The sequence below is a fragment of the Vombatus ursinus genome, unplaced genomic scaffold (assembly GCF_900497805.2).
Source record: "Vombatus ursinus unplaced genomic scaffold, bare-nosed wombat genome assembly UNPS02014812.1, whole genome shotgun sequence".
NCBI classification, from domain to species: domain Eukaryota; kingdom Metazoa; phylum Chordata; class Mammalia; order Diprotodontia; family Vombatidae; genus Vombatus; species Vombatus ursinus.
The window spans coordinates 14529796-14541474 of NW_020954590.1; the positions used below are offsets into that span (position 1 = coordinate 14529796).

At 37.1% G+C, this 11679-nt stretch overlaps 1 protein-coding gene across 1 annotated transcript in view; it reads left to right on the plus strand.

Moving 5' to 3' along the window:
- Positions 1–11223, plus strand: part of LOC114054096 (phosphatidylinositol 3,4,5-trisphosphate-dependent Rac exchanger 2 protein) — a 385890-nt gene extending 374667 nt beyond the window's left edge. The window contains exon 41 of the mRNA XM_027877210.1: positions 9946–11223. Within this exon, the coding sequence (XP_027733011.1) occupies positions 9946–9991 (46 nt within the window). The 3' untranslated portion in view covers positions 9992–11223. The remainder of the gene's footprint in view (positions 1–9945) is intronic.
- The last annotated feature ends 456 nt before the right edge of the window (positions 11224–11679 follow it).

Consider the following 11679-nt stretch of genomic DNA (forward strand, 5'->3'; position numbering starts at 1 on the left):
ATAACAGCTAATGATAACAGCTAACATTTATACGCCACTTACTAAGTGCCAGGTACTGTGCTAAATGCTTTACCTTTCTCATCTCATTTAACCCTCACAACAACCCTGGGAGGTACCTTTCGTTATATTATCTCCATTTTCCAGATGAGGGACCTGAAGCAAAAAGACATTATATGAATTATGTAGGGTCACACAGTTAATAAGTGTCTGAGACTGGATTGAAACTCAGATCTTTCTGACTCCAAGCCTGGCGCTCTATTCATTGCACTACCTAGGTTCCTCTATTGAAGATTTTTGAATAGAGGAGTGGCATGGTCAGGCTTTTGATTAGGAATCCAATTCAATACAACAAGCATTTATTCAACACCTACTATGCGTAGGGTCTCGTGCTAGGTACTGGATAGGAAAGAAGGAAGTTAGAAATGAAAGAAGGAAGGAGGGAGGGAAGGAAAAAAGGAAAGACTTTCTATTGAGGATCTCTTTCTCTCTCTGTCTGTCTCTCTCTCTCTCTGTCTGTCTGTCTCTATCTCTGTCTCTCTCTCTCTCTCTCTCTCTCTCTCTCCCTCTTTCTCTCTCCATAAGTGGTACAGTGAATAGAGTGCTGGGTCTGGAGTCAGGAAGACTCATCTTCCTGAATTCAAATCTGGCCTCAGACACTTACTAGCTGTGTGGCCCTGGGCAAGTCACATAACTCTGTCTCAGTTTCCTCATCTGTAAAATGAGCTAGAGAAGGAAATGGCAAATCACTCCACTATCTTTACCAAGAAAACCCCAAATGGGATCATGCAGAGTCAGACATGACTGAAATGAAAACAACAGTAATAAGTCTATTTATTGATTGATTGATCAATCTATTTAGATATCTATCTGTATAGATGGATATGTATACATATCTAGACATATAGACGTATAGATGGATCTATATGTCTATATATCTATATATGTATATATATAGATATACCCACATACACACATATGTGTATGTAAAGAAAGAGAGCAAGTTTTGTAAAGGCTTGATAGGGAGAGGAGAGAAAGGAAAGTAAAACCAGTCCAGGGGCTATTCTAATTGTCAAAGCAGTATATAAAATGTGTAAGCCAAGATGGTTACAGTGTAAGCAGGACAGAAAGGACAGATGCAAGAAATATTGTGAATGCAGGATTAATAGGATTTGGCAGCTGACCAGATATGGGGATTAAAGGAAAAGGAAGAGTAAAAGATAACTCCACATTTTAGAGTCTGGGTGACTAAAAGGAAGGCAGTGCCACCAAAAAACTTGAAAGAGCTGCAGGTTTTGAAAGGAAGATGATGAGTTTAATATATGATGTATTGAGTTTGAAGTATTAATAGAACACCCAGCTACAGATCTCAAGCAAGCAATTGGAAATGTGGAATTGGATATCCTTAGAGATTTTTAATAGTTAAGAAATTTTGACTAATCCTATACCTAAAGAAGGGATGAAAAAAACCTCTCACTTTCTTTGTAGAGAAGGAGAACTATATGAGTGCAATACAATGTAAAATGTAGGAGTTTTTGAACATATTGGTTAGTTTAATTGAACTGGTCTTTTTTTCTTATATTCTTTGTTATATGGTCTGGTTGTTCAGGAGGGGATGGGGAGAGGGTTACCATGGGAAATGTAAGGGATATTAAAAACAAAATGTATTGATAGAATTTATCAAAAATTAAAAACAGGTGCTGAAAGTGAGGAAGCTAAATAGGGCAGGCCACTATCCGATTTGAAAGGGTTAACAGTGCACTGCTTTTGAAGTAAGGTACTGGACTGAATCACTTTCCATTTCTAAGATTTTATGCATTTGCATATTGACCAAAAAAAAAGTGTTCTTTTTCTTGCTATTAAAGACTAGGCAATTTTAGCAGCTTCTTTTTGTAAAGTAACCATTAGAGTAAGAAAGATGACTGCAGCATTTATGAAGTTATATTTCTTTCTGAGAATGTGGGCAATGGAAGTACTTTGAAACAGGAAAACATTTTCCCCCCTGAAAATGGATGAATAAACCAAGGCTTTGCCAGCATTTTTTTTTCGGTGCTGACTCCTCCAAACAATTCTCATTAATCCTACTGCTCTTGTTTATGGCGCCTCTCACAGCTGATTTGATTATATTCTTAGGCTTTTTGTGGCTGAAGAATAATTTCACATGGATATTCGTTTCAGATACTTGAGCATGTATAGTATACAGTATTTGGATAATAGATCCATTGAAGTGTTAAAATTCCAATAAAATACAAGGTAATAGCTGAGCATTGTTTTCAGTTTGAGAATAGAAACATTGATACATAGTGCAGTTTACAATAAAACTCCATGATGCTGATCAAAAAGCCAGTATGCAAGTAGTGAATAAAGAGAAGAGCCCATGAACTGCTTCTTCCTTCTGTAAGGCTAGGTTTTAGCACTTAAAATGAAATACAAAAAAATGTGTTAGTTGTGAGGATAATTATTTACCTGAACACAGGAATCTTTCAGGGGCCTGTTAGAGTAACAAAGATTCCTATTTTTTTTTATTTGCTCAACAAATAATAGCAGTTTATTTTTATTAAACTTGAGATTTCCTTCTGTTGGTGTTCTTTGCATTCTTTCTTTACCTTGCTATCTGCTTCTAGTATTTATGGGCAAAGTTTCTGTATGAATATATCTATGTAGAGTATTCAGCTTTTCTTTGCATGACTTTTTATTGGAAGACCTATAATCTTTCACTTATCTCTTCACATCTTGTCTTCATGTTTAATTTTCATATAACATTAAGTTATTTTAATTTGATTAATTAGTTAAATTTAATTAAGTTTAAATATAATGTTTAGTATTCATATAACAAAATATTTTGTAGTGGTTTCATGTGTTCTTGTTATTAAAATAAGATTTTTCCATTAATTTTCTGTCTGATTCTGTCATTCTCTTTTTCAGAACATCTATTATTATGGAGACTATCTCTGTGTTTTGTTCTTAGTTCTCTTGTATCATCTTCAACTTGCTGATTTACTCCTTAATTGGATTCTAATTTCTATACTTTCTCTTCATATTTTCACTTAATATTTTTACTGCTCTTCTGAACTATTCTTGACAGTCTTCAGGTTTTTCCATTATCCCGTCAAGGGTATTGCAAAATTTATTATAATATTTTCAGCCTCCTTGGTGACTTTTTACTTAATTTCCTTTGCACAAAGTACTTTTTGATCAAGAATTTTTTCCCTTAAAATGTTTATTTATTTCTTCTTTTTTTTTTTTTAGGCTTTGTCTGACTTTATCAGTCAGTCTATTGATTATTCTCTTATGGGTCCCTTTTATTTTCAGACATAAAAAATGGACTTCTTGCCCCCAAATTCTGTCTTATTTTGAGCCATTTTAAGGGGTCTCATGGCCTGCATAAACCTTTTATGTGTTTGTGGATACAGAACCCTTAACTCTAGTTCCTCATCTCTTCTTCTTAGGTATCAGATTTTGAGTTCATAACTTGGAGTCTTAGAATTGTATTTTAATGCCTTCTAGTACAGTCACATAGAGTTTAATAAAGTATTTTTGATTAGTTGATTCATTCATTCATTCACTTACCCAGTGTAGTTATGTATTCTCTAGTATCCCTGACCAATTCTCTTCCAAACTCTGCTTATAAATATCCAGTGATGGGGAATTCTCTCCCTAATGAACATCTCTATCCATTGTTGATGGGCCTGGAGTTAGGAATTCCTGGCTTCAAATATGTCCTCAGGCATTTATTTACTAGCTGTGTGACCCCAGGCAAGTTACTTACTCTCTGCTTGCCTCAGTTTCCTCATCTATAAAATGGGGATAATAATAGCACCTACCTCTCAAAGCCGCTGTGAGGATCAAATGACTTAATAATTGTAAAGCATTTAGCACATGGTAACACTATATAAATGTTAGCTACTGTTGTTATTATTAGATGTTAGAGAACTTTTCCTTGCCATATACTACAAAACAATAAACTATTAATACCACATTATCCCTATTGCTTTCCAAGATGAAGAATTTAGTTCTTTTGGTGCAGGTTGAATTCACCTTGTTTTCTTCTTCTATAGGTAGCAAAATATCTTTGATGAAGCATGACATAGTGGATATAGAGCTGGTCCCTGATTCAGGAAGACCTTGGTTCAAGTGCCACCTCTCACATATACTGTCTTTATGATTTAGGGCGAATTTCTTAACCTCTCGGTGCTCTAGGCATCTTTCTGAGACTATCTATTGCAGATAACATGTTGACTTGCATTGAAGGGAGTTCCTCACCAGGAGCTTCTTACACCACAGACATCACAAATCTAGTTCCTCTCCTATCCTATGTGTAGCAAAATATCTTTAGTGTTCAGCCTTTCAATTAGGATTCTACTCCAGTAATACTCTTTAGCATCCATGTTGACAACCATAATCATTTCCCCACCGAGATTTAGGAATTAGTGATATGTTGCTCTTTGATGGCTTCATGGCTTAATAAAGGATGTGAGCTAGAGAACTGTCTACTGTCTGGGGTCATAAAAATTATTCTTTAAACAAGTACCTACGCTTCTTCTCACTCCTTCCTGCTAATGCACATCTGTCCACCACTAACATTGATAGCACCCACTTACTCTACCTCGGGGCAGCTCAGCGGGGCCTGGCGTCAGGAAGACCTGAGTTCCAATCTGGCCTCACACATTTACTATCTGTGTGAACCTGGGCAAATCACCTAACACTGTTTGATTCAATTTCTACATCTGTAAAATGGGCTAGAGAAGAAAGAAGATACCTTAGTATCTTTGCCAAGAAAACCTGAAATCAGGTCACAAGGAGTTGGACACAACTGAAACAACTGAACAACAGCAACAACTCATGTACCTGCACAATTACGTGACCTCTTTTCATATATATTTGTTGTTACTCGGTTGTTTTGTGACCCCATTTGGGGTTTTCTTGGCAACGATACCAGAGTGATTTGCCATTTTCTTCTCTGGCTCATTTTATAGATGAGGAAACTGAGGCAAACAGGGTTACGTGACTTAGCCAGGGTCACACAGCTAGAAAGTGTCTGAGGTCAGATTGGAACTCAGGAAAATGAGTCTTCCTGACTCCAGTCCCATGCTCTATCCACTGTGCCACCTAATTGCCCCAAGGTTTTCATTATTATAAGTATTAGATGAAGAAACTCCCTCTGCAAGTGGAAATCAGCCCTTTCTCTGTAACTTATTGTCTTAGAAAGTTGCCTAGAGTACTGAGAGGTCAAATGCTCATGGTCACATGTCAAGGATATGCTATAGGCAGAACTTGAACGTGGATCTTCCTGGCTCCCAGACTAATTCTCCACCATGCCATTAGGCCTCTGCACTAGGTATAGATGTGGAAATATCTGATCTCTTGAATTCACTAAACCCATAGAGGCAAGAAGAGGTAAGGAATTTTGCCCCCACCAAAAGAGATGCCAGAAATATTTTTTGTACATGGAGGACCTTCTTCTATTTCTTTGAACTCTTTTGAGCATAGTTGAGTCAAAGGACATGCATCATTTAATAAGGACATGCATCATTTAATAACTTTTTGTTCATAATTCCAAATTGCTTTTTAGAATGTACCCATTCGTAGATCCACCAACAGTGCATCCATGTTCCTGCTTTCCTACTGCCCCTCCAAAATTTTTCATTTTCCTTTTTTGTTACCTATGCTACTCTGATAGGTATCAGATGGAAATCCCATTAGGGCTGCCCATCAACTGAGCTAAGGCTGAATAAGTTGTGGCATATGAATGTGATGGAGTCCTATTGTGCTCTAAGATACAGAGCAGCTCTGTGGCGCAGTGGATAGAACACTGGGCCTGGAGTCAGGAGCCCTTAAGTTCAAATCTGACTTCAGACATTTACCAACTGTATGACCCTGGGCAAGTGACTTCATTTCTGTTTGCCTGAGTTTCCTCATCTGTAAAATGAGGATAATAAATGTACCTACTTTGCAGGGCTGTTATGAGGATCAAATGAGATAACATTTGTAAAGCATTTCACAGTGGCCAGCAAATAATAAGTACTATATAAAGGGTAGCTATTATTAGTATTATTATTATTCCAAAAAGACATGGAAAGACATGGTCTGATGAAGAATGAAGTAAGCAGAACTAAACTCATTTATACAATAATAACAACACTGTAAAAACAAATAACTTTGAAAGCCATAAAAACTATGTTCAATATAATAATCACTAGTGATCCCAGAGGAATGATCAAATATGCAATACCTGATAGATACGTTTGTTTTAGGGTAATGAGATATATACATTTCTGTATACAGCCATTGAGGGGATTTGCTTTGCTTAACTATGCATATTTGTCACAAGAATTTTTTTTCTGACTTTCATTTCTCCCCACTGCCAGTAGATTTGGGGATAGGTGAGGGAGAAAAAAGATTTCTCTTAGCCTTTTTTTTAATATAGAAGTTAGGGAAGGAGTTCTACAAATGTTAAATGTTGCATGTCCACACAGATGAGGTCATTGTATTAATAGTTTTACTGTTTACTGTTAGGAGACCATTGTTATAAGAAATCTCTCATGAAATGGGAGGAATCTGTAAATGTTCGCAATGCAAAAACAAAACACATCAATAAAACTCAACAACATCAACAAAGAGGTCAGAGCTTGAAACATCATCGGCCTCTGGCAGACAAACTCATTTTGGGGAGATGGTCCCAACAGTGAGTATAAACGGTATGAAAAATGAGGCAGTTGAAAAGTTGAGTCAGGAGGCCAGGAAATCAATAATTTCTGCCCAGAGCTCTGGTGAGTACAACAGCCTTTCTCCCCATGCTGTTGGTGTTTATTATCCCCTATGCAGAAAAAGCAGGAAAGACCAAAGCTTTTGTCTTGTTTTGTAGACTGCCCCACTGCACTTCTGTTACAAAGCTGGGTGTCCTTGAAAGAGATAAGGCTAGAGGAAAGGGGGAAGGAAGGGAAGAGAAATTCTTTTGGTGCAGACATAATTTTGTTGATGGAGGTAACCCTTAATTCAATTTCTAGTTAGAACTCTTCCCAACTCAGTGAAATATTAAATGTCTTAGCCACCATCACACGGTTCTCATTGTCAGAAGCAAGACCTGAATCCACCCTGTAGCCACACTTTGCTGTATTATCTCTTTTATTTATAGAACAAATTCTTCTCCTTGCAACAACTCTGTGCATTAGATATTGCAAGTTTTTCTGCACCTATTTTACAGTAAAAGAAGTGAGATTAAATAACTTGCCAGTAGACTCAACAGCTAGTACTTGAACTTGGGAGTTCTGATTCCAAGTCTGATGGTCTTTCTATTTTAAGGCTGTTTCTCACCATTACAATTTCCCCTTTATTCCCCTGGCCTGTAGCCAGGGCCTTCAGAGCCATTGCATCCATGCTTTGTCATTGGGGTGGATGAGTGGGAGAGGCAATAAAAAAGAGGCCCTTGTACCCTAAGCAGACAAAATTACCAATAAAAAAAATGTCTTAGTACTTAGTGACTCAGTCTAAGTCTTACCTCTTGTTTTCTACTTATAATCTTCATCAGCCTGTTGTAAATTCCCCAAACCCTACATTTTTCCATTATAAATGTGTCTGAACTCAAGTAACCCTGAGCCTTTTGCAAGTAACATCACTGAATCTAAATGCCACCCAGACCTAGATTTCCTACCCTGAGCTATTATTTCATTAGATGATCACAGCGAGTAGCTCTTTCGTCAGTTTGCAAGGCAGGCATATCAAAGATTCATCTATCTGGTGGCATTAGTTACATTATCCTGAAACATGTGTGATGCATTGTAATAGGATGTGATGACAGGGCCCAGATAAGATGGGGCAAGCCATTAGCTACAGCAGGTGAAAACATTTGACAGCTTGCTGTGTAGCTTCCATTCCACGTTTTACATGGATAAATAAACTGCACTTTCTCATTTGTTCGACAGCAGTGCATATTGCAGGTAAATGAGAGGATTGAAATTAAGGATGTAAAATAAAAAATAGCTTATTCAGTCTATTACTCCAGCCCTGGCAAGGCAGTTTTTGACTTTACTATCTCCTTCAAATACAGAAGAGCCTTTTGAAGTACTTGGGCCGGGCATCATCTCTATTCTAGTAGCATGAAGGAAGCTGTTTTGAGGTGATATTCTCTCATTTTAATATTCTACTTCTTTTCACAGAGAATAACTGTAGATCCCAAACCACATTCAGAACTCAAGACTAAATTTCATTTTGCAAAATTTCCTGAGTTATATATAACTGCATCTGTGGCATTCTCTCAAAACAGGAAGATTTAGTTTGACCAATTGCAATTCAGTTCTCAATAGCAAAGTTTATTTTTCTTATTGAGTCCTAGAAACAAATTAGATTAGTGAGTCAACATTAAACTTTCAATTAAAGAGATGAGTTTTGCTCCCGGGGACTCTCCATTGTCAAAAAGCAATTAGCTTTAAAAAAAAATTAGCTAGAAAGAGCCCTGACTTTGAATCAAAAGGTCTGGGTTTGAACCAGCTTTGCTACTTAGAGGCAGTGTGGCCTTAGATGAATTGCTTAAACTCTTTGACCTTTAGTTTCTCCTTATGTAAAGTGAGGACTATCTAAGGAGTATCTAACAAATGAAAGAGTACAGTTTATTTATCAAGGTAAAACCTGAAAGGAAAGCTTTATAGCCAACTGTCAAATGTTTTCACCTGATGTGGTTAATTGGTTGTCTATCCTGTCAGTCCATTTGGTTAAATTATCTCTAATGTTGCTTTTGCTTCTGTGATCCTTTTCTGCTATATAATAGCACCTAGCATTGAAATTGTGAAGTTTTTGTTTGTTTGGTTGGTTTTTTAATTGTGTCGCATACTTTAGCCAGTAATTTATTGCTTTGGGGGAAATGAGGCATGATGGTTCCTAGACATCAGCTGAAGGAAGCTGAAAGATTTGTGGATATGAGTTAAAAATCTTCATGATGTCAAAAAGTTAGTATTAACCAGTGCTTTTGTATATGTAGAAGTTGTTCAGCATTTCATCTAAAAGAGGCCCTCATTTACTGCAATAAAGAGTTAACAAAAGATTATTGTATCCAGCATGGATAGCCCATTTGAGGCTAAATAATGTAAATTTGGAGTAGACTCAATCAGAATGGTTGCATGACTTTCTCCACCTACATTTAATAATATTTATGTAGGAGCAAAGCCAACAGAGAGTGTGATTCAAGGTTGAGGCTTGGCAGGGCACAATCAGCAGTTTGATAAGATGGCAAAGGATTCAAGATAAGAGGACAGTGAATTGGTTCACCAAGGGGTCAAGATGGAGAAAAGGATTGTAGGGATGATGTCCTGGGAGAGAACTGAGGGAGTGAGGGGCTGGAGGGAGGTCAGCAATGTCAAATACTATTTTTATTGTGAGCAAAAGGGAAATCAGAGCTAGGTTTATCTTTACCAATGTGCTTTCTTCTCTGAAGTCAAAGGACTTGGACTTTGCTAACTGGGAGCAGTGTGACTTGGGGAAGATCCTCAAACCTCTCTGAATCACAGTTTCATTGTGTTGTCCATTGGGAATAATGTTTTTGTACTAAGGATAAAATAGAGATAACTCATCTCATGTAAATGCCTTCTGCCACTATCTCTATCTTTACCCCTATCTGACAAAAAAAGGTGGCCCAGCTCCATGCCAGGTAAAGACCCTCTGCCTCACCAGCAATCCCATTCCATCCTGTGTCCTCTAGCATGTTGCCCCCTCTAGCATCACCACTCTGTCACTTAATTTTAATCTCTCCCTGTCTGCTGGCTGCTTTTCTACTGTCAAATTCAGCTCCTCCAACTTAAAAGCATTTTTAAAATAATGTCTACCACATGCTGTAGCAATATTACAAATAATTAGAATTTGATTGTCATAAATAATTGCAATTGATCTTTGACTATTTTTAAGCATCTCTGCCAAGCATTGAAGAACTAATGACATAATTTCTCTATTATTTATTAGGTTGTACAAGCTCTGCCAACCACCTCCCCCTGCTGGAGAAGAATGAAGCAAAATTCTCAAAAAGAAGGCAAATGGTTGCTTCTGGAACAAAGGACCAGAAGCCAGGGCTTTTCCCAGTAAATCATGTCTTGACTCTGGATAAAATTCCTGCACTAAAGAAATTATTTGTTTAGAACTTCTTTTTTCTATTGCTGTTACTTATGAAGAAAAAAAGGAAAAAAAAAGCACATAGGTTTGGGAATCTGAGTCACAATATTCCTCTTGCAAAAATATAAGTAGCTAACTCATTCTGCAGCTTTTTAACCTGGGAGACTGACACTGGAAATATGTTCTGTTTCCAACAGACAGTTCAACCTCTCACAAGTCAATCTCTCATCATAGATTAGCATCAAATATCAATTTTTAAAAGATGCTGCCATTCATCCTTGAAATTTACAGAAAATCAAAGAACATTTCAAATGACAAAGCTGTGGAGTATGCTTTTTTTTCCATTTCAACCTATTAAAGGCGTCAATACTGATAATTTAGGCTATTTCATTTAATTTCATTTTTTTTTTGATGTGAGGAGTGAAGTAATGAACAATTCTACTTTATAGAATTTGATTAATTATCCCTGGATTGTAGTTACCCCTTTTTAAATGCTCCTAAATGATTTTTTGTTTTTCTTTCTTTTCTCATTTGGGGGTTGGGGGTAGGAGAAAGAAAAGAATGTATAAATTGAAATGCTTCTAAAAGAGAAGCTTAAATATTTTGCAGGCTGTGCCCCATCTTCAGTCTTCCTTAGCACTGGAGAAAAGCACGTCCATTCCCATAGCTGAAAGTAGATCTTTCTTAGCTCACTGCCTTGAACCCCTCAGGGTTTCAAGATGGATAAATGGAAGAATTGGTGATCCACACCCCAGTAAACTTTCCTATCATCCCTTTCATATGCTTTCTCTATGATCAGTTACAACACCAATGCATTCTTTGTCCCAACAGTATTCATGCCTTCTTTGATCTGTGTGTATAAATGAGAGACATTATCAGCAGAGGACCAGCCTGGGAGTCAGGAGGACCCAAGTTCAAGCCCTGACTCTAACATGTACCGGCTTTGTGACCCTGGGCAAGTCACTTAACCACTCAGTGACCCCAGGCAACTCTCTTTAATATTATGATATAAATGAGTGGCAGATCTGCCCCAGTGAAGAGAATGTTCATGTTAGGAAGAGATATCCACAGCAGTAAAATCATTAGTCTGGAATCTCCAGCCTCCATCAAAAAAAAAATATTGGTGTTTGTGAATATGTGGAGAAGTCTTTAACTTTCTGTTGTGTAATTGTCTTCCTGCCTTCTTATAGGACCTGAGTTTGGGGAGGAATGGGGATAGCAAAGGAAAGGTGGTAACAGAAATAGGACATGGCCTCATTATGAGTTGGGTTTTTAAAACTTAGCTCTTTTACAAGGTGGTGGAGAGCTGAAACATTTGATTACTGCTCTCCTGCCTGCCTCTGTGGGACTACTGCCCACTCTGAGAGTGTTAAAATGGTGCATTGTGATTTGTTTCAGTATTGCAATATATATCACATTTGTGATCATTTTTATGACCTCTTAAAAATAGTTCATACCCTTCATAATTCTTGGTAATGTATGTTTAGTATCTGTATTTTAAACTATACCTTAAATATGTAAGATTTTAAAGTTAGTGAAGTGGTTTTGGTTGTTGGGTTATAAACACAGTATTACTTTTTTTTAAAA